A 23,340-nucleotide genomic window follows, 5' to 3' on the forward strand; every position below is an offset into this window, starting at 1 on the left:
CCTAGTTGTTGACTCAGAAAACTCTGCTAGGTGCGTGTCTGAAGAGGAACATGCATAAATTGTGATCTAATTAATGTCTGTGAAAAGGAGTGTGCTCACTGATTACTGCAGAGAACTGGATCTCTTCAGATCTTCCACTGACTTGCCAAGCCTGAAGAGCTGGCAGGAGGAAAACTAACTCCAGTTTTACCCCACAGTGGGGTAGGGAGGCTCTACTAACACCTGAAGTACGCTTTGGAACAAGTCAGCTATCTCATATATATCTCACTTCTAGCTAAATATTTGATTCAATATGGATTTACTTAGCACTTACCATGTCTCTTTTTTTTTCTCTTCCAGTTACTATTTCTTCAACTGCAGAAAAAGGTAATATTTTCTTTATTTTTTTGAAGATGTGAATAGTTTTGTTGCATGCAAGTCTTAAGGGACTCCTTTACATGTAAGCTCTGTGTAGTGAGTAGATTAGTGCTAAGAAACAAGGTAAATATTGTGAGGTTGAGTCTGTTTAGCTTCTAGTACCACAAGCTTGGGATGATGACAAGACCTTGCATGATGCAACTATGATTTAGGTTTGCAAATATTTTTAAATGGGTACCTTGTAAGAACAGAAAAAGGAGAAGAGAGAAGGAACTGCAGCAGATCCACAAGTCCATTTTCTGTTTATTCCTGAACACATCCTATGACCTGAAAGACTTCTGGAAGGGGAAGAATTGTTGCTCTACTGCTTGCTATTTTCCAAACCAGATTACCAAATTCCTCAGAACCCCATTCTTTAGGACTGGTTAGAACTGTGCAAAATGCAATCATTTCAAAGGTGGCTGCACATTATAATTTTAAATTCCAGGTCAAGTGGTTAAGACCTTGTTTTGAGAAACTTAAGTTTTCGTATTAGCCTTGGCAAGTATACGCCACGGTGGGTAGTACTTACAGAGATACAAACTGACCAAAAAAATTCCAGCATTCTTGCTCTGCCACTTTTAAGTGTTAACAAAAACTAGTCTAAAGGATAATTAGATTCCAGAAGTTCAAAATACAGGGTTTTTTTAATTTTTTTTTTTTTTCCTGTAGAAATAGAAGTTATTGATGGGATATTTGTTTGGGAGTTCATTTCAGCTTATGGGGGACATGAGTGGTAGATTAAACATAGATTTGCATTTTGACTATCCACAGAGGGCTGTCCTCAGAGTGTGAGACCAGTGGTAAGAAGTTCTCATCTCTTAAATATTTTTGCAGAAGAGCAATAGAATTTGGAGCTAATCTAGCAGTTTTCTTCCTGGTGGAGAACATCCAGGAGAACACTGTGAAAGGAAGGATCCTTGATGGAACCTGTCCTCTTTCATGCTCTAATGAAGAGGTAAAAGAATGGGAAAAACTCCAAAATAAACTAAGCAATTCAAGATGGGAGCTGTGTCTTACCCTGGATTTTTGCATCACACTGTACAGCTGGGCTTCACCTAGACTTCACAAAATTCTGCAGATTGCTGCTGTGCTTTACTGTTGACCTGTATATGAATAAGTTTCACTTTCTAGTTTCTTCTGGAAAGGCAAGATCCATGTCTCAGATAAGGAAGCCTGGCAGAGCACTGATGTTGATGTTGGATAGTCAGGTCTCTGGCTTTCATACAAATGTGGTGCCTGTCTGACTGAAGCAGGTGCTCTTAAATCTAGAGAAGAAAAATACTTGATTAATTAATGAGACTGACAGCATCGTTGGAACCTGACTGTTAGGCTTTTAGTAGTTGTCACCTGCACATTTCTTGCATCTTCAATTCTAAAGCATGTCATAGGCATCCTGTATGCACGAATTTCTTTACCATGGAGGTTGATCTTAAAATGAGATGTGAAGTCTTTTTTTATTTGAAAAGAAAGCTATCATAACTTTTATAAAGTTCTTACAAGCTAACTCTCAATAGCCAGGAAATAACATCAGAAGAGTCAGAAGGCCAAAGTACCAGTAACATTGCTATGTAAATCAATAATGTTCATCTTAGCAGGTATATTTTGCTCCATATTTCAGTGTATTGTGTTCAAATCCTTTTACACTAGTACTTAATTACAACTTTTGATTAAATTAGTGGCTATTGCTTCACCCCATTAAGGCTAATTGTTTCTTTATAATTTCATATTCTTGTCTAGATTTTTATCCATTAGGATAGGGGAATAAAGTCAACTGTGAATCTCTCTTAACAATATAAAATACTTCTGTTATATATTATTACCTTTCTGTAATCCAACTCTGTCTTGGAAGTAGTATTAAGAATGATTCAGAAAAGCATGTTAAGGGCAAATCTTAGGAGGCCTTAGCATATTTTAGGAGGATTCTGAGAGCATGTCTTAAGACATTGTCCTCCTGAGGGCATAAATTACGTTCTAATATGCATCAGTGCCTTTAAGGAGAAGTGACTTCATTTGGTTACAGCATGGCACCAAGAATCCTGGATTCCCTTAGCTTAGCCAGGACTTCCTCATGACTCTGAGTCTGACTAAACTGGCAGATATTGGGGTTTGAGGTTTTTGACGTATTTTCTGTCTAGCTTGTAATTACAAGAAAAAGAGCTGAATAGAAATGAGTCTCGTTTATATTTGTACTGGAAACTGATGCAAGATGCTTCAGGGAGTACTATGCTACCCAAAACAGTGGCTAGATGAACTGCCAAAGTAAAGCCATCAAAAATGGTATCTTCCCTCCCTCTTATTTCTTGGGGAGCACTGACAGGACAGATCCTGAAATCACAGTAGGAATGGCACCGCAAAAGTGGGAAAAGAAGCAAGAATTTACGCAGTACAGGGCCAGTATGGACTGCCAGTTGCAGGCTCTTTCTCCTCTAGACTAGGTGGTGCCCATCACTGGAATAGCTGTGAAAGGCTTGCTCTTCCTTAAATTGCTTCGGTTTGGCTACTGAGGACAGGCCCTTGGCTTTTAATGATGGTGACAGATTGCAAGCTCTCAGTTATTGCAAGAGCGCTTTAACAGCTGCCTGTTTCTATTAAATACTGCTAGCACTGGCACAGATCTGTACCCTTGGTACCTGTTATTCTGTGTGTTGTTGGGACATTTAGAGCCTGTGACAACACTTTTGAGGTTCTGCTGTTTGAAGTATTGTGTGTGCACTAAAAATAATCCTTCAAAGAATCTGAATTCAGGGGGTGATTTTTATCAACAGAATAGAACTGTTTAATAACTATATAAGTTAGTTTTGCTGTGCCCTGCCCTCCTCTGCATCTCATTTCCTCTTTCCTTCTATTCAGCTCCTCTCATCTTCTTCTCCCCTGAAGCTCTGATCTGTGCAGCTAATTCCACTCCAACTTTGTGTCTGTTTCTCCTTTTTTCCAAACCATTTTCTCATACTTTAATTGCTGAACTGCATTATGTTTGAATGTGTATAGTAGATTTTCAGTAACAGACAATTTCTAATTATGCAGTGCCTGGTACAGTGATACAAATTCTTTCCTATCAGGATGACAGTTTTAGGATGGCTTTAGAAAAAAGGTTTTGCTTCTTGCATTTTCAGTCAGCTCCACAACTGAAAATTTGCCATATCTATCTGTAAGGTTGGAGGAGTCAGAGGCAAAGGTAAAAACTGTAATTCTCTGAAGAAAGCTCAAATACAGTTTGTTTGGGTTTTTTTTACTGCAACAAGCAATGGAAATCCTGAAAGGTGATGAATTAAGACCACATCTTCTGTGACTGTACACAAGCATTTTCTGAGCTCTTGGAAGTTCCCAAAGTTTTGAGCCTGTTCTGCCATCCATGAAGTGTATCATACGGCTTCTTAAAGGGACTCTCTTTATGTACATGGGAAAGTAGGTCAAGCTTCCTTCTTCCTGCAACTGAAGATAATATAGTGAAAATAATGTAAATGTTTGGTATGACTTCTTTTCTGAGGTTTGCTGTTCTGGCATAACTGATCTGTTTGCTTTTAACAAGTGGTAAAAGAAACTGTTAGAGGAAGCAAGATTGGAAGAAGCTTCCCAGGTCGTAAGGTCTGGGTCTCTGGTCGTTAAGGCAACCGCATCACACAGACCCATTCATAAACTGATTGAGCTCCTTCCTAAAGCCACCCTCATTTTGTTGCTACTGTGACTGTAATAGCAGGACTCTTCCAGATTATATTCCTCTGATGATTTGAAAGAAGATAATCAGATGATTTTTAACTCATAGCTAGCCCCCACCTTGGACTGCAGTCCTCTCCAAACCCATGGCTTGGAATTTTTACTGTCACTGATGACCGCTGCCTTCTACAATGGCACAATACTATGCTGTTTCTATTAGGAGTGGAAATTAAATTGAATTCCATAGGTCAGTTATCAAATACTTTAATCTAGAATGGAATTGTATCATCTTTATCCAAATTGGTTAGTCAGTTACATGCCACAGGTGAAGCGGTGTTCAGTTCTGGCTTTTTTTGGTTGGTTTGTTGGGTTTTTTTCCCCCTTCAAAGTCTGTTTTGGAATTGTACATAAAAGCTTATTATATTGTTGAGGAATAGCAACCATCACATTTGGTGGTTTTTTTGTTTGTTTTTTTTCTTTAGGTGAGCACTCCTAGAGCGCTAAGTCTACCCAGGGAAACGGGTTTAATATAACTTAATTTTATCAGGTGATTCATAGCATAGTAGTTTAGCCCTCATCAAAGCTCAGGGATTTTATTTCTTGTTCTTTTCAGCTATATTCACCCAACTCTTATTTGTATTTTATTGCAGTTGTCTACCTTATGGTTTTTCATCTGTCATTTGTCATGTTTGTATGGTCCTATTGGAAGACAATTTTCACATATCCTGCATCCCCCTCTAATGAGGTAAATATAACGTTAGAGAAATGTCAATGCCTTTTTTATAAATAGCTGAACTGTTTTCAGTGATGAAACTTGTTAGCAGTACTGCATGATTCACCTTTCCCTTCTCATTATCTAAAATAGAACGGCATGACTGTGTATCATGAATGAAAATTATCAAGTTACTCTTAAAATACTGTATACTTTGTGTGATGACATTTCCTTACACAAAATATGCCTTTAATTCATCACAAGTTTGACGATCATGTACAGTGCTCTGCTATGAAGTAGCTTGCTTGAAACCTGGAATTTTTAAAACTGGTAACTACAGTGACACCATTTTTATGTTTCCATTTTAGGCAGTTTTGACCTTTGTTTGGGTAAGAAAAAATAGTAATGCAATGTATACTCATAATCTGGAGGACTGAACCACTTAATAGTTAAGTCAAGGCTTAAGGTTTAGGGACAATTGAGAAGTGAATACATAAAGGACCTCTATATAATGGCAAAAGAATGTATGATGACTATAAAAAGTTTTATTTTGACAAAGAACAGTATTAATTGCAATAAGCCTGAGACGGATTACCTTGTTTTCTGTTTTCTCTAAGGTGTGTGTATGTAAAGATAAATACGGGCACCAAATTTAAAATACTTCCCTTCCCTTCCTTGGTTTTATAAAGCTTTTAAATTGGCTAAACTCTTTGAGGCTTTGGTTGCTCTATGGGGGTTGAATTTTTATTCTATTTTTGGCAAGACTGACTTTCAGTGCTAATGTCAACCTTAAACATTTTTGAAAGGAGTTAAAACCGTGTGTCTAAGGAAAAGCAAACACTGCTCTGCAGTGCTTAATTATGGCTTAGAGATCTGTATCTTAAAGCTACAGAATATAAAATGAAAAAAGCTAGAGATTATTCTGCTGTTTAGCTAGGCAAAAAGAGTAGTACTGAATTGTTAAACCTAAAAATTCAAACAGACTTGTCTTCAGGGTGGTTTGTTTTGACTTTATCTGGGATGGTTCTGCAGGAAAATGATAAAGTTGAGCAGGTTAGCTAATTAAAATGTGGTTGGAACTGTGTTATTTCAGGTTCTGTAAAGCTGTATGAACTAGAGCTGCTCATAAAGTTAATGTCTAGTAACTTTTGCTGTCTGCTTGGATTCTTCAATAATAGGAAACTTCTTCTGACAGTACTTATCCTGTAGTTACAGTCATGATGTAGCAAGCTTTTCATATTCAGTGAGTGAAAGGGATGGTTTGGACATATGGCATGTAATGAATATTTCCTATATCAAGTGTGGGGGTAGATCAGATTTAATACAATTTGCTTCTACAGCTAGCTTTAAAAAGAAAAAAAAAAAAAGGAAAAAAATACAAAAACCCCCACAAAAACAACAAAAAACACACACCAAAATCCCCACAAAACCCAGCCAAACAAAAAAACCCACCACCAATTTTCTTTCTGGGCAAGTGCCTTCTGTTTATCTACCAGTGAGTAATTTATGCTGGTTATACTTAAAAACAAGCCTGACTTCAAAATCTCCCCATTGTATGAGAGTGTAAACGTATATATTTTTAGTCATTCAAATTAGCCATTCTTGCAAAACAAATAGTATCCTGTGATCTTACTGTTGAACTAAAAAAAGATTCTGCAGCTGCTGTTGTCTTAGTGTAATTCCTGTACATTTGTCATAAGAAAGAACAATCAACATTATACAAGATCCAGAAAGAGGAAGGAAACAAAGGGACTCTTTCTGTTTTCAATAAGAACTGCTGGAACCTCATTGGAAATTGTTAGCTATGTGGTAACAGATAACTTTTGATGTCTTTGAACATATCCTGCCATTGTCCAAAGAGGCTGTGGTCTCATGGCCCTATTATTTTCTGAAATTAGAACAGAAATATAGCTCTCCAGAAAACCAAAATTCTATCCAGGATTTTTTGAGTATTATTATGATGTTACTTGGACAAATTAAAAGTTTTAAATCTTGTGATTTAGTTCGTTTTCTGTATTAATGGTTTACCATAGAAATGTCATCTAGAAGTAGCATTTCATGTTTAATGCAACCTTTGCTTGATTGCAGGTCATGGAGACAGGCATTAGGTCACCTAGCAGACTCACAAAGGCAGTAGGGAGGAAGGCATATTGCACCACTTTGCTGGCATGATGCTTCATATCTGTCTTACACTTTTGATGTGAGCATCTCCAGTTTTCATATTTGAGTAAATATCTATTTTAGAGATGAAGATTAAAAAATGAGGTCAAACTTGGTGATGACTGAAATGTTAAACTTTAATTTCACCCTTTGTATAGATTAATCCTAGTTTCTGATCATTTAAAAGGGGATTATGTTTCATGTTTCACCCTTAAATGGTGGGTAGGCTCAATAACTGGGATGATACTATATGTAACAGGAGGCTTAACTAGGTTCTGTGAGATAGGAGGCAATTTGCTTGAATAACACAGAGAAACTGCAGCAATGTCTTACTGCTTCCTCCTTTCTGTAAGTGAAGTCTTCATTGTTGCTTGCCAACTGACTGTAATCCAAAAGAGGAAAAAGTACAGGATGAGAGGAAAACCCATGTGAACTAATCGTATACATGTTCTTGGTAGGAAAATATGGTCATATTAAACCACACTAAGCCAATTTTTGTTTCAGCTGCACACACAGCATTTTCCACTCACTACCATGAATACTTTGTCTATATGTGCTCATAAAAAGGGCTCTTGTAGTCCATGCAGGAAGCTCAGAGTTTAAAAGTGCTTCGGAACAGAAAAATACCAAAGTCAATAGTGAGTTCAGCCCCCACTCCACAGGGGCTTGTCAGCACACTGGGTTTTGTGGGGCTTAATGGTAAAGCTCATAATTTCAGTGGATACACAACTACATGTTTCACAAGTGAGTAAAAGCTCTCCAGGTTCTTCTAGTAAAGCTTTACATTTCAGTGAGGCTTGAACAGGAATGTTCCTCATGCTTTACTCAGAATTGTAACTCTCTCTCAAACTATTCAGGCTTTGCTGAAGTTGGTTACAGCTCATGGATTTTGAGACTAGTGCTGACTACTCCCCGGTAAAAATTCTAGTTAAACTCTTCCAAATTCTGTGCTGTAGCCATGAAGTCACACACACACACACTTTTCACCCTGCTCTGGTTTGTATCCCTCTTGAAGTCAGAGAGAGGAAGGGGAATAAGAGGATTTCAGTGCCCTGTAGCAACAAAGGACTGTTGCACCTTCCTCTTATTCACAGATCACTTAATTTATGCTTATCAGGAATTAAAGGAAAGGTTGTGCCTTCTTAAAACTCCCTTGAGTCTCTGCCTGCCTTTGTGTTGAAGGGAAAATGCTATAGATAATGGAACAGAGATGAAGATTATTTTCTTTAAAATATGCCCAAGACTATCATGGAGTTTTAAGGATATTGTGTAATTCCTGTAGCATTCTTTTTAATTTATATGGGGTTTTTTGGGTTGGTGGGTGGGGTTTGTCCAAAGACATAGGATTAAGATACATAGGGTCTTTTCCATGGAGCTTGACTAGAACACAAATAATTAAACTCCTCCCTCCATTCCATTTTCTCCCTCCCTCCTAGTTCTGCTTGTCAAAAGCTGATAAAGAACAATATGAAAAAGAAGAGAGACCAGAATCCCAGCAAGAGATTTTGAGAAGAGCTGCTAAAGACTTGCCTATCTATACGACAACAGCATCCAGAGGTGAGATAAAGATAATTCTGTGCTCCTGAAGCTGCTAGTTTAATTCAGTGAAATTCATTTGGTGTCACTGAATGAACAATGTATTAAGCACATATTGCAAAGGCCATGACCTTGTTTCATTATGTGTTTGTGCTGTTGTTTTTTTTCCCTCAAGAGAAACTGGAGTCCTTTGTCTGAGGATCTCAACATGTAGCCAGTATTTGGAATTTAAAAAAAAAAAAAAAACAAAACCAAAAAACTCTTCTAGCAATAGATAGATAACATTTATATCTAATTGTGGCTATAAAAAATAAACCCAGCAGAGAAATTCAGCTAATGCAGCTAGAAATAGAGAAAAAGACACTTTTTAGTCAATTTTATAACCATTTATATCCCCCTTATTTTTCTGAGCTGTATCAGTTCAGCAAGAGCAGAAACATCATACTTAAGGCTAGAATTTAAGAACGAATAAATGTTTCATTCCTATCTGTAATTCAGTACAAAGCTAGTTATGGGCTATTTCTGTATTTGCCTTTAATATATATAGGCATTTTTATTCCAAGTTATATGAGAATGATCTGTGAAACTGCTGTCTTATACATATGTATATTCTTTTAAAAAATCTAGCTTTTATATGTATATATATCTGTTTCTCTTTCTTGAAACTAGCAACCCTGTAGAGTTTTCAGAAAACATAAACTACTCAGAATAACTGTTACCAAAGTTTACTGTGGCTTTCCAAACAAAGCCTAAGGACACCTGGCTTTTTTGAATACAAGCCTCCCTTTAAGGGAATCCCAGTCTTAAGTTCCTGGAGTGGTCTGGGAAGCTCTTGCCAGCTCTTAGCAGTTCTGCTTAGCTGTAGGTGTTGGCCTTCCTCCTCCTTGCAAACTGCCTGTGCTGGTGTCTTATATCCATTGAGAAGAGCCTGAAGGCTTGTTTAAAAATATCCAGGAAAGATGAGGAAGAGCTGATTTACTGAACAGTCTGGTAGATGACTGTTTGCTGAAGAGGCTAGAGAAAACTAATGCAGAAGGTTGTCTTGCTGAAAGAGTGTAGTTTCACAGTGGGATGCCCGAGTACACTGTCCAGAGGTGAAAGAAAGCAGGTGATAGGGGATCAGTGCTGGAGGGTGAAGGATGGGAAGACTGGGAAGTGAAAGAGTAAATGGAAATGGACTCAGTACAGTAGTAATAGATGAAAGTGTTTTAAATACTTTCATATGTTACATTTCTTAAAAAGCTCAAAAGTACTTATCATATGAGAGCGGGTACGTGTCTGTGAGAACAGGTATGGCAGGGGAGGGCAGGAAGCTCTTTAAGATTCAGTTCATGTTAAGGGGGAAAACCTTTGCAAAATTAAATGAGTTCTAATGACTTGACCCTTGCCACTTGAATGCAGCAATCAGATACTGTGATCGATGCCAGCTAATCAAACCTGACCGCTGCCACCACTGTTCTGCATGTGACATGTAAGTTAGTGAATCTCAAATGATGGATTTTCTCTCTCCCATGATCATCTCTTCAGTGTGTTCATGTCTTCAGTGTATCAGTCCTTTGCATGACAGCAGGTTTTACTATTTGCTTCTCTCTCAGACACTCAGTACTTGGATTTCATGAAAAAGCAAAGTTCCTCTTGTTGGTGCAATATTATTATTGCAGCCCTATTGTCCAAAGTGGCACAACTTTTTAGGAAACCTGCTTGTGGCTTTGTAAAACGGTATTTACGTTTTTAAAAAAAAAAAGTAAATAAGTCTGTGACTCACAGTAAAGGCAGGCAGGTCTGAGATACCAGCACCACAGCACCAGCAAATGCTTATTATAGAACTCTTACTGTATCTTGCTTCTGCAGCCTTGAAACAGATGTGTGCTAATAATAATGCTAAAAATCTTTATCTCAAAGATTGACAGTGGAATCGCATGCCTTAACCATTTCAGGGACATCACTGCTATTCCCTAGCTTCATTCTGAATCATCAGAGAAATCTGTAGAGGCACTGAAGACTGAGGCTATGAGTAAGACTTCAGTAGGCTGAGCTTGAGGAAATCTAGTTAACTGAAGAACTTAATACCGATGTTTTGGCTAAAATCACATTTGTTAGCAAATACAGTGAATGTCTATGTGTCTGAAATGTCTAGTATCTGTCCTTATACTAACACTGGATGAAAATGGCACGTGGACTATTCATATTGTCCACTGTGCTGCTCTTTTCCTCAATTAGCTTTAAAAAACAAACAAGCAGCAAACAAAAAAAGGTAGCAAAAATAGCACTAAGGCGGACTTAGTTGAAGTGAATGCCAGACTGACATACCTTATCCACACAACTCTGAAGGGTCCTTTGGATTCGTTTTCTCTCATAGTGCATGTAAAACTAGTATGGCTTAATGAACTATTACATGGTGTTGCTCAGTAGTGCTTGTCATGTTAGTTTAAGAGACTCTCTTCATAACTTTTTTGAATCTTACTTGGTCCTTTTGGCTGAAAGGATGGCTGCTATAATACAGAGAATTGACATGATTGAGAAGGACTTTAAAAGCATACAGTGGGGCAAAATACTTAAAACAAACAAACAAACAAAAACACCAAAAAAAACCAACCAAACAAAACAACCCCCAAACCTGTAGAAGCTGAAAGTATGTATCTTAGAAAGAAAATGTATTTTTTGCTTTAACTTACTGGAAATTGTATCTTTCAGATGTGTACTAAAAATGGACCACCACTGTCCATGGTAAGTTTATAAAAACAAAGAAAGACCAGTATAATAATGGTGAATTAGGTCCTACATAATGAATTAGATGCTGCTTCCTAAATGCAACTTCAAAGTAAAACTTGATTTTAACAGAACTTCTTGAGGCTTTAATATGTGAAAATAAATCTGTTCCTAATGTGTCTTGCAACATAGGGTTGTAGGCCCAGTAGCCCAAATCATGAAGTTTCTCGTTATATAGAGAAACCCTGCCGTTAACAAGACCTATGAGAAATGGCATTTATTTATTTTGTTTAGTTTGGTGTTGTTACCAGTAGAGAAGATACCCACTACACTGTGAAAATCAGTTCTCAATTCTAGGTGATACATAAGACCACTCAGACAGTTACTTTTCTGCAGTTTGTATTCACTGGTAGTCAGTAAAAACATTATCTGCTGTCCCTATAAAAATACTGCTGTCAGTAGTTGACTTGAAGGTGGTTTTGTAACCAAAGCAACATCCACTGAAATTGATGGAGAGGCTCATATTATCTTCCACGATGACTGCAGTTAGTTCATAGTGTGTGAGACGCTTCCTATACAGACTGTATGTATCATACGCTTTGCCAGCTCATGTCCTGTCCTGTAGAACGTCGTGGGGGGCAAAATTTCCATAAGGGGCCCAGATCATTTGGCCTAAGGAAAGAGACTTCATTCAAAATGGTGGTTTAAATTGCTTCTGAAACACTAGTGTCAGACTGTTTTGGACACACCACTGACATCATACACGTTATGCTCTGCAAAAGCTGAATGTATTGTTTTTTTATTTTATTTTATTTTTTGTATATCATAGTAACCTCTTTCTCTTTCCCCTCCTTCTAGGGTGAATAATTGTGTGGGATTTTCTAACTACAAATTCTTCCTCCTGTTTTTAATGTATTCCTTACTGTACTGTCTGTTTGTTGCTGCTACAGTCTTGCAGTACTTCATAAAGTTTTGGACAGTAAGTTCTAAGGCTTTTTTTTGTTTGTTCATTTGTTTAATCCTGCATGTGTTATTGGAGGCTGCATCAGCATGTTGTCACTCACCATTTACTCTGTTCCATAGTTCATTACCATTAACAGCATCAATCGAAGTGACTGAAGCAGGAGAACCTTCTGAATATTAATGAACTAAATGTATTACACTGCCCAGGATGAGTAATTGGGGGAAGAAGTTCTGATGAGGACACTGTGCAATTTCTCTGCTCCATCAAAATCGAGTGGCCACAGCTCAGGTTTTCTTGAGACTATTGGATATAGATATGTAGATATAGAAAGAACTGGCTATATCAAACAATTACATATATATGAGTGTGTGTATATATATACACACACACGTATATATAAAAATACTGACAAATGTGAAATATAAATAACAATTTTGTATCTTCCTAGACTTGTCTGTGGATAATCTGCTACCAGATAAGGCAGATTAATTTATTAGGAACTGACCAAGCTCTGTTTTTGAGTCCATACATAGGTGTGTCTGAAATTTCATACTAGTGGCTTTTATCGATCTGATGTGGGTAGAATGCTAAGATATGTACAGTGTTAACGATACACATCTTCCTTGCAACTATTATGAGTTGTCAAATAATTGATACACATACATGCATTTTAGATTTAATAACATTTATGTGAAGGGCAACCATCCGTGTATGTCAGTGTTATATTCCTCCTATCAGTTTTGTTCCAGTCACATTCCAGGCTGAACAGAGCGTCTTCTGGTGGTGTTCCCTTTCATCTGCAAAACCTTGTACTGTGCCTTCCTGTCTCTAGGCAGAAGAGTTAGTGTCAGAATTCCCTTAATCAGTTTCTATTAACTAGCATGGGAAAAATCACTCTTAAGTGGAAGACTCTCCATCACATCTTTATAAGTAACTAACAGCACATATTTTTTGGTTGCTGTCAGAGTAACTGGGGAGAGCAGTCATTTTCTGTAGCTGTAGAAATAATCTTTATTGGAGCAAAAAGATGTTGCCATGTCATAGTAAGAGAAGCTTGATCATGTATTCAGAATAGCTGTACTTTGAGACAGTTGGCATTAGACAAGTAAGATAAATGGTGTAAAAAGTATGTTTGTTTGTGTTCCTCTAAGCCTATGGGTCTGATCTGCCAAAGTACTATGTTTCTCTTAATCAGTTCTATATAGCAGCTTGTCACTGGGGAGCAAGGAACTATGTGGAAATTGAGCTGTCAGTATTGTGTGAGATGAAAGCCGTAAATGAATTTATCAGTCATAGCTGTGGCTTGACAGATACTTCAAATTAAATGGTCTGATTCTGCTGTTCAGTCTTGCTTGACTCTAAATAGTTAAATTTTTAATTTGTGAATGTGGCACTCCCAAACATCTGCCTGGCTGCTTTCCAGTGCTTTGTATGCAATTTCTAATGAAACTGTAGATGTGCTCTTACATATTTTCCAGTCAGCACTTGAGAAAAAAAAAACAACAAAAAAACCCCACACCAATTTGCTTTGTCACCTCACTTCATAAGTGTTAGTGCAACAGAAGTCTGCAGGACATCTGACCGCAGTGAACATTAATACCAGCATTTGCAGCAAGGCTCTCCCAAAGCCCATCAGACACAATACTGAAGTGGACCCTTGAGCAGAGGAAGTAAAATTAAGAGGAATTTTATTTCTTTTTTTAAAATTATTTACTTGTTACAAATGCGTCCAAATGTGTCCTGCAAGAATGGGCTACTTCTGAAATGTACCAGTAGACAATGTAGTGGTGTGCTTGCACTTGTTGCTTTCACTTCTGATTACTTCCAAGACAGAATCTGGTGATGCCATGATCTTATCATTAGAGTAGGTCTCTGACTCACTTTACTCATATTAATTACTTGTACTCATTCCACAAAGCTAATATTCCTCTGATCTTATAATAGCCTAATTAAAGTAAACTTCCAGAAAGAGGTGGCAGCACCATGCTTCATGTAGGTTTGCAAAATTTAGTATGTCTCTAGTATGTAAGCTTTTAGGTAAGTGCTGTTGACTGCAGGATAGAGTCCTGGAAGCTTCTCTCTACATCTGTACCCAGATGAGAGCGAAGTACTGCTGACACGTGCTGTCTGTAGACTGCTTCAGTATATTGCTAATGCTCAGCTTTGTATGCTACAGCATCAGACAGAATACTGTTTTGACATTTTCTGTTGTGGCTCTTTAGATGTTGATTTTTCCCTTCAAAGCTTGACTATCAGAAATGTTACAGTATACCTTCAGAAGGTAGTTTCTTTTTGCTTCCTCATGGATATTTTTTAGAGAAAATGTGCAACAAACTGCTGTATATATCCAGTGTTGGGATAAAAGATGAACTGCTTCTTGGGGAGTGTAGCCTTGGTCACTTCAAAACTTCTAGTAATGAGGTTGTGAAGGTGTATGTGCTAACTACACAAATTTTAGCAATCTGTTGATAATACTTGCATAGAGACATGATACACACATGCAGATACTTGCAAACATTGTGAAACATGCATACCTACCTAACTCTTCTGTTGAAGAAATTCTTTGTGTTGCCCACTTGCACATGCAAGACTTTTACATAGCATCTTTCATGCTCTATGCAGAAGTGCTGAAGAAAGATCTTGATACTGTTCATACAGTGGTGGAACAACCACACTGGCAGTAAATGTTTACCACAGGCTTACACACTGATGTGGGTGTTAAAATGTGTTTTGTAGATCAAGGGAACATGACTGGCTCCTTTTTTTATACTCATAACTACTTTTCTTATACTCATGAAACTTTTATCTCTACCTAGGAAGTTGTTAAAGATGAGCTGATAAAACCTCAGTTTAACAAACGTATTTGACACAAACACCAGCACTGGCTGAACACCCAGCCCTTGATGCCTTGTTTACATAGTGCGTGGTGGTACTTCCCAGTGTATATTTGGATCTACTCTCATTCTTGCTGCACTCCTTCCCCCTTGAAACCCATATGTTTTCCAGCTGATTTCAGTATCTTTCATTGTCCTCCAAATTATCCTGGCAATCCTGAGTATAGCTAATTCAAGGATGTGATATATGTGTTCTGGGTAGATGGCACATGCTTCTGCAAAACTTTGGTTGTATTAACAAAACAAAAAAAACACAAAAGGAGAAAAAAAAAAAGATAATTATTCCAGATCCTTAGTTAGAACTCATTCCTCTTGCATATACACATAAGGACATATACCAGATCTGAGTTTTTTCTACGTTTAAGCTAGACCTAGCTACTAAAAGATGAGTAACGAGTGAAGTTTTGACAGCACTTCTTCTGTTGGTGGGTTTTGTTTGGGGTTTCTTGTGACCTGATATATGCTTAAGTGACTCTGTGCTTATGAAGGAGTTGGTAGGGGACTATTTAGAATAGTGACTGACTTCAGTCTATTACATGTACTAAGTAGCCCAAATTTTATTGTGCAAATTGCTTCATTTTCTAAGCTCTGCAGCTCTCTCACCTGCAAGTCTGCTTCTGTGCTGCTGCTGAGCATAATGATTTTAAGTAACTAATGTCTGAAGTTTCACTTTCTTTTCACATGCTGTGGCATGTGGACTGCTGCTAGAACACAACTGTGAATAAGCCTGTTACATACACTCAAAGCCTGCATGCTTCTCTCCAGGAAGGAGTTGGCCCTTTTTGAAAGATGCTTCAGTTCTGCAACTGTCATTCAAGAATTTACAAACAGTGGCTGAAACTGGGTAGTCAGAAGAGGTAAATGCTCCCTGGGCATCATGCAGATTAATTGTGCATAATTCAAAAAATCCTTCTCCAAGATACAGAGCTACTGTTTTAGGAAGATGCAACTGAAATAAGCTTGTATTTTCTGGACCACAGAAAACACAAAGACTAAGCTGCTACTGCTCTTTGAGCTTCAAAATCAACTGTCCTGAGAATTCTTTAGAGAGCACTGTTTTGTTTAAACATGCAATTCCAAAAGAGTCATAGAAATAGAAGTTACAAAAATTAATTAGGAAACTGGAGAACACTTCAGTGTGCTCCAAGGTAGAAAAAGTCATCATAGCTTTAACATGAAGCTTAGGAATAAGCAGCAATTGGAGTGTGTATTTTGTTAGCCTTGATTTCAAGGGATCACAAAACACAACGTATCCCTACAGCAGGGGGAAGAGGGGCTGTTGCACAAATTGTCTAAGCAAAACTGCATCAAAAAAAAAGGCAGTAAAGGGGGAAACTGAACTTAGATGGCAGTTCTGAGAGCTGGACTCTGCTATCATTTGCTTACTGTAACATGATCTGATGGTAGCCAGCATTTTTGAAAATGCTGTGTATATCTGCCTGACTCCAAGGTAAATGCTTGGGCTCTCCCTAGGCTTTCTGCTCAGATTAATGTAACTTAAAAGCCATATATCATGCCTACAATAGATTTGTTATGTGCTAGCATCTTAACTAAGACACCTTATAGCACTCTTTAGGTATAAAGTTCAGAATTTAAAAGCTAATTTAAACTAAGCTTTCCTGTTTCTTGCTTTATTTTCTTAAGTACTGGTTCAATTTCAGATATTATGCTAAAGATACATCCCACAAACATATCTCAGTATTGAAGGATATTGGGAAGAAAAACTGTACTGATATGTTATGGGGGTTTTTTTTAAACAAAGAAAATTGTGCAAAGAATAACTATTTTTTTATGGTTTTGACTGAAACTACATTAATGGTGGTAGATATGTTCTGAAGTCAGAAAGATTTTGTAATTTATAAACCATTGCTTTATACTTCTGGAGTATTCTGAGCTTTTCAGACCTTTATTAATGGTTTCATCATACAAAATACTCATGTAAACCTTACTTGTGATGGAAACAACTGGCAAAGAATGCACCTGGTGTAGTCATGCTGTTCAGGCTGAGGAACCACTTGAAAGTGGCCCAGCTGCAATCTGAGTAGCACTACTACTGTGCTTCAGTAGAGAATTTCATTCCTTGGAAGTTAGTAGTGTGCTTTTATGTACTCTCTCCTCCATTCTCTTGGAGAACAGGGGCTAAGGCTGCTGATGGGCATTGGAACTCGGCACGTCCGAGAGCACGTGTGCACACCAACCATTTTGTTCTTAACAAAGCCTGTGCTGTTTTCAAACACTTCATCTTAACATAATACTAGTGTTTAATAAATTGTCTTTATTTGCGCAAAGCTTTGCCACAGGAAAGCTGCAGAGAATTGTCCAAAGGTAAAATCCAATATTGCTGTAATTATTTAAATACTGTTCCTACTATAATTTTTCTAATCCAGTCGCTCATGGTAGCTATTTACACCATCACAGAAGGAAGGAGACTTGTAATCTGTTGCCTATAAATATAGGCAGTGAACAGGGGTATAGATATATCTATGTGCACTTGATCTTAATTGAAATGTGTTTTAGTCTAAAAAAAAAATCAGCCTTAGATAAGTGGGTATACTGAATGAGCTAATGGAAAAAGTAATGGCAATAATGCTAACTAAACAGCTGAATAAAAATAGCCTCTCTGCTTTTATAGTGCTGTTAAAGGTCAACAACTTAAAAGTACTGTGATTTTTGAGGATATAGAACTAGAATAGTATTGTTACAAATCCCATTGACCTCTTGAAAGTGCAAGCCTGAAAATAGCTGGGGTTGGGGGTGGAATCAACTATCTGATATGGGTGGGAGGTTATTTTTTATATGGTGGTTGTACTGAAATTGTTCTTTTTCATGTAGATCTTCTGATGAATCACTTCTGCATGGCCAGACTTGGCAAATTTGTTTTGCTGGGTACATGCTGGTTGTTGCCTATATCTTAGAGATCATCAAAAATTGAAGATGTGTCCCAGGTCTTGTCTAGGAGTTGTTCAGTCTTGGAAACATAGTATGACAGCCATTTCCCTTTTATGTTCCTTACACCGGTTCAAAAGTGGGTTCAGTATTATTACTTTGCCAGGAAAGGGTTTGGACATTTTTGTTGTATTTTCTTCCCTTCAAAGAAAGTGATTTTGGATGTGTTTTCTCTGTGTCTCTCTGCCTGTGGTGCACAGTTAACATTTTTAGTACAGGAATTTTTTTTCCCTGCCCCCTACTGTGCATTTAAAAACTAACAGATGAACATATGCATTCATGCTACTAAACTTAGGTGGAAAGGGTACCCATCAGCTTTAAATGCTGTTGTATACCGGTTTAACATGACATGAAAGGAAAGCTGGGCTTGTGCTTTTTTTTTCCTTTGTGAAAAGTGAGGTGAAAGACCTATAGCAGAATGGGTGTGGCAGAAAAATATTTAGCGACAATACTACATTAGTTGCTAAAAAATGTTAATGTATTAATCTCTTTTTCTCTTTCTCCCCAGAATGAATTGCAAAATACTCATGCAAAATTCCACGTACTATTCCTTTTCTTTGTGGCAGCCATGTTCTTCATCAGCATACTGTCACTCTTCAGCTACCACTGCTGGCTAGTTGGCAAAAACAGATCAACCATAGGTCAGTCAACTGGAATATGGAACTGTTCCTTGTCCAGAAAACCAACAAGTCAATGAGAATGTGAGGCCTACAGGATATGCTGTCACATATAAATGGGATTTTTAAATATTGTCCAATAATAAGCATATTTGGTGACAGTAGTTAAAGATGAAACATATGGGAAAATGAAGCATATGTAGGGGTCCTCTGCTGGAGCCAAACATTCAGATTCGTGATGAATGTCAATTTCTTTTGTTCGTATTTTTGAGATCTCTGAGGCACTGTGTGGTTTTGCTGTGTTTTTATATAGTGTTAAGTATGTAACACAATTACTACTTGCAATTACCCTGTTGTTCCAATACTTTGAGTAGCTGGGTGGCCCCAGCCAAGGTAAAGGCTCTACTATATATGAACATACTACATTTTGAAGTAGATCCAAAAGAGTATTCTTAAATCCTGTCAAATAAAATGGACCTCACTATTAGGAAGTGGCTTGTAAAGGCAGTGTGATAAAAATGGAACACTGATGCACATTCCCTAAATAATAAAGGAGATTTCTATGCCTAAATGTTTTAAATGGCATTAACCAGCATAAGCAAGTTACATGCATTAGTTAAAATATCTGAAGTTCTTGCTAAAGCATTTTTGAAAGTGTTTTTTACAGGGTGGGGCGGGGGACAGAGACTGGTGGGTATTTCCACAACTAAGTCAAAATCTTATACCTTTCAATGAAACTACATTTCTATCCCCAAAAATAAGTGGGTTGATTAAAAGTGAAGTAATTTTCAGCTTGCTAGAATTTTTTGATGGAGGAGAAGGGAATTTTTTTGACTGCTTGACAGGAGGGTTGTTTGACTCCTTTTTCTTTTGACATATCTACAGCTAAGGAATATTTGCAGTCTCTTTTTTAGCTTTGAAGAAAATTTTAGCATATTTCTTGCCCAAAAGTCAGTCATAATTGGCAACACAGCCAGTACTTTATTTACTTTCTAGATCGTGATTGTAAAAAGACCTGCTGTTGGTATGGGGAGAGCAGTGAGTCCTCTTGGTTCTTGGCCAAGGGTGTAACTGCACTGACTAGAAAAATGGTAGTGGTTTGCTACGGTTGTGGTGTGTCTGTGTTTCTAATGTAATAAATCTCATCTTCAATACCACGGGATGCTCTTAATTCAACTTCAGACCTTGGCAGAAGTGGAAAAAAATAGCCTGTATGGGTTTAGGTCCAGTAGTGCTTATGGTGAATTGCTTCTAGAAGAGGAAGTCTTCTGCTCAAAGAAGGCTTCACAAGCCAGACAGAGCACTAACCATCAGTGAATAAGGGATGTGGTATCTTTGGCACACTGATGGTACTTAGCTGTTTCAGACCTTGTGTTAAATGTAAAGAGAGAAAGATGACTGTTCTCCTTATGCGACTTTCTTACCTTTAATTTCTAATTCTGTCATTAACCCTATGATTCTTTTTTTTTAATGCTGCCTGATTACTTGAGATTACTTTTTTTCCCCATAATACACATCTGGATCGTCTCAGCTTGCCTGACACTATTTTCACCATAGAGAAGTTTGAATCTGTTTATTCATCTTCCCTGACTCCTTATCACTTTATAGATATTGCATGGTTTTCTTTTACAGAAACATTCCGTGCACCCACATTTCGAAATGGCCCTGATAAAAATGGCTTTTCCCTTGGATGCAGCAAAAATCTGAGGGAAGTTTTTGGAGATGAAAAGAAGTATTGGCTACTCCCTATCTTTACCAGGTATTCAGTCTGAATGGGAATGAATTGGGGAATAAATTGATTTCATGACTCTCACCTTGCTTCCCCTTCTCCTAAAAAAATAAGGCACATCTGAAAAGCCAGTTTGTAAATCCTGCACAATGAATATTGGTGTGAGGAAAATGTGCAAGAGAAAACTGAGCAAACTGTGCAGAGTTTTCATTCAAAGACAGGGCCTCATTGACAAGGGCCTTCTAAATATGGAAGTTTGGAAAGCTTTGAGAAGTGTATTTCAAAAATTGTACACCTTTTGGTGGTGGTATTAGTGTCTCATTATAGAGCAGAAATCAGCAACTCAGAGGACATCCAAATGCTTGAACTTCAGCTGCACTGAAATAACATCAGTTTAAAAACATCCCCTCTTACCCCTGAAAACACTTGACAGCTTTCCTTTCGCTGTAGATGACAGTTTTGGTATTGAAAGGTGCCTGAGAAAGTGCATGTAAATAAGCAGCAGTGTAAAAAAAAAAAAATTCTGATGCAGTGCAAAATCCTGGTTTTAAAGTTTCAGCTGAGCCAGTGTTAGGGAGTTAGTCAAGCGTCAGACAAGCTTGATGAAGCAAAACTGACCTGCTGCACATTCCCACCACTCCCAAAAGTCTGTAGAACAAAGTAGGAGCTGTGTTTCAACACTGCTTTTTGGGGGTTGTGTATCAATTTAAAATGTTGGTGAACCCATTTGTGAAGCTTGAGGTCTGGTAGCAAACAGCAGAGGTAATAACAAGACCTTAAGTTGCCTCAGCTGTTTTCTCAACTACCATGACTTTTCGTGTGATTAAAGACAGAAGCTATAGTGGAGATGGATCAGTCTGGTTTGCCACCACATTTTATCCTGAATAAACTTGCTTTCGCAGGAGGCTTAGCTCACCTCAAAATGATGGGCAGAGGGGAAAGTATGACCACCGGAATATTATTTATGCTACAGAGTCTGGGGTTGTAAATACCGGATAGTCTGACTACATGTGCATGGTGGTTTGGGGGAAGACTAGGACTACAGTCTACAGAAACACAGCGATGTTTCTGAAATACATAGACTCGTGCTGTGCTCAGCAATCCATACTGAGTGATATGGTGGAAATCATTTTGAGCTCCGAGATGTAATTAACTGATCATCTGGTTTAGTGGTGGCACTGCCTTGCTCAACTCTGAAATTCCACACTGCATTCAAGTGATTGATTCGAGCCTGTAGTGTTTGCCTTTTGCATGGGTACTTGTTCAGTTCATTGAAGTCAACTACAAACAGTGATTTGAATCTTTGTTTCTGGTTTAGTTTGGGCGATGGTTGTAATTTTCCAACTCGTTTGGTGATTATGGATCCAGAGCAACTTACTGTCTCAAGCCAAAATGAACCTGCCAAAAGGTACCTATAGCATTTAAGATTCTCATTTTGTACTGCTCTGTACTTCATCTGGAGATAAAATTGTTTCAAAGCTATTTTTTAAATTTTTTTTATACTTATTGTCATGTTCAGAGTGAGTTTGCAAGTCTTCAGAGAAGGATAGCATGGATCAAGACAAAAAATGGTGCTGCTTAATGCAGAAAGGCTGTTTCTTGATTTTGACCTATAGCAAGAGGATATGGCTTTAAGGAAACAGTAATACAGAAAGTAAGAGAGCTTACTGGCTCTTAACAACAATCAAAAAAGTCCTAGGGAAGACTGAATAATGTCCATGGGGGGAAAAAAAAAGTTTTAAGATATTTTTTTGAATGAGAGAAAGGTAAGGTATATATATTATTTGTATTTCACCTCCTCCAGCATGCTTAAACAAGGGATACTGAGACACAGTTTGCAAGAGAGGTAGATCACTGTGGCTATTGCTGGGTTTTAGCACTGGAGGGGTTTTATCTCGTTACTTTTTATCCCTCCAAATTTACATGTGTTGTATCTTCAGTGTATTTTCAGGAAGCCTGCTTTAGATTCAAAGACATAGGAGTATGTGAAACTTCTGGGGGTGTTTACATTTGCCATTTGAGAAGTCATCTTTATAGTTCAGTGAATATGTAGCTGAAGGTTGTTGCCAACAGCAGTCACATGAGTTATGAAGGCATTAGGGGCGGATTCAAAGGCAAGACTGAGAAGTTTTTTCCAGTGCAACATAACTTGTGGAATTTCACAAGAGCAGGACCCTTGTGCAAACAGCAGAGTATTCTTTTGCATTAGGAAAATGTCCAGCAGAAGACTGTAGCATTTACTAATGGGATAAGACAGCATTAGGTGCTTCCAGACAGTACTGGTAGGTCGTCTTTTTAACTGTGTGGCAGCAGCATTGTATCAGTATGCCATTTCTTGTCTATCAATCTGCTTTTTTCCATCAGAACTGTGAGTGGCCTGTGTCAGGTAAGGCTTTAGACTGATGACTGGAACAAGCCTGTAGGAGAACTACAGTTAGGGGCAGGGGGCCATTTTTAGTTTGCAGTGTAGGTTTTTTTTTTTGCTTTGCTCTTAAGTAACTTCACTACTCTAGGAATGTCTGAAATAAGCAGCTACTGCTATTACAGAATTCCTGTTGACTTTGCTTACTTTTCAGCTCTGGAGCCAATCAGTCCTTTCCTACTCGACCACTCAGTGAATCACAAAATCGATTGCTAGCCAGTGACAGTCAGTGGGTGGAAAGTGGCCCTGAAGAGGAAAATGTTAAATCAGGTAGCCTGCACCGTAACACTGATGATACTGTGGTTTTGTTTGTGGTGGGTTTTTCCATTTATTTTTTTTTTAGGCCTAATAAGTCCTTAGGAATTGGTTGGAGTCAAGTAGAAGAGAATTTGTACTGTAGAATCAAGTCAGCATGTTTGTAAGTTAAGGCTAACTTGTGTCTCATGCTCTGCTCCAAACTGAGTTATTACACTAAGGTAATGGATAGATAGTTCTTACTTCTGCACTTCCCATTCTGAGATTTTTTGATCTTTTTACATTTGATTAGGGGGAGGAAAATATTTTTCTAAAACATAACATGATAAATGTGCTTTCTGGT

General features: G+C 37.8%; 1 protein-coding gene across 5 annotated transcripts in view; it reads left to right on the forward strand.

Moving 5' to 3' along the window:
• Window positions 1–23,340, forward strand: part of ZDHHC20 (zDHHC palmitoyltransferase 20) — a 49,254-nt gene that overhangs the window by 18,222 nt on the left and 7,692 nt on the right. For 3 of the 5 annotated variants that reach the window (XR_012627708.1, XM_074860053.1, XM_074860051.1), the window contains 11 exons: window positions 340–366; window positions 4,704–4,798; window positions 8,362–8,482; window positions 9,863–9,932; window positions 11,156–11,188; window positions 12,029–12,149; window positions 17,318–17,353; window positions 18,483–18,615; window positions 20,224–20,350; window positions 21,639–21,728; window positions 22,897–23,012. Coding sequence is in view for 4 of the 5 variants with exons in the window: in XM_074860053.1 (XP_074716154.1) it covers window positions 340–366; window positions 4,704–4,798; window positions 8,362–8,482; window positions 9,863–9,932; window positions 11,156–11,188; window positions 12,029–12,149; window positions 17,318–17,353; window positions 18,483–18,615; window positions 20,224–20,350; window positions 21,639–21,728; window positions 22,897–23,012 (969 nt within the window). In the remaining variant the exon portion in view is untranslated. The remainder of the gene's footprint in view (window positions 1–339; window positions 367–4,703; window positions 4,799–8,361; window positions 8,483–9,862; window positions 9,933–11,155; window positions 11,189–12,028; window positions 12,150–17,317; window positions 17,354–18,482; window positions 18,616–20,223; window positions 20,351–21,638; window positions 21,729–22,896; window positions 23,013–23,340) is intronic. The other 2 variants (XM_074860054.1, XM_074860052.1) reach the window with 1 other exon arrangement.

This window comes from Strix uralensis, chromosome 2 (genome assembly GCF_047716275.1).
Source record: "Strix uralensis isolate ZFMK-TIS-50842 chromosome 2, bStrUra1, whole genome shotgun sequence".
NCBI lineage: Eukaryota > Metazoa > Chordata > Aves > Strigiformes > Strigidae > Strix > Strix uralensis.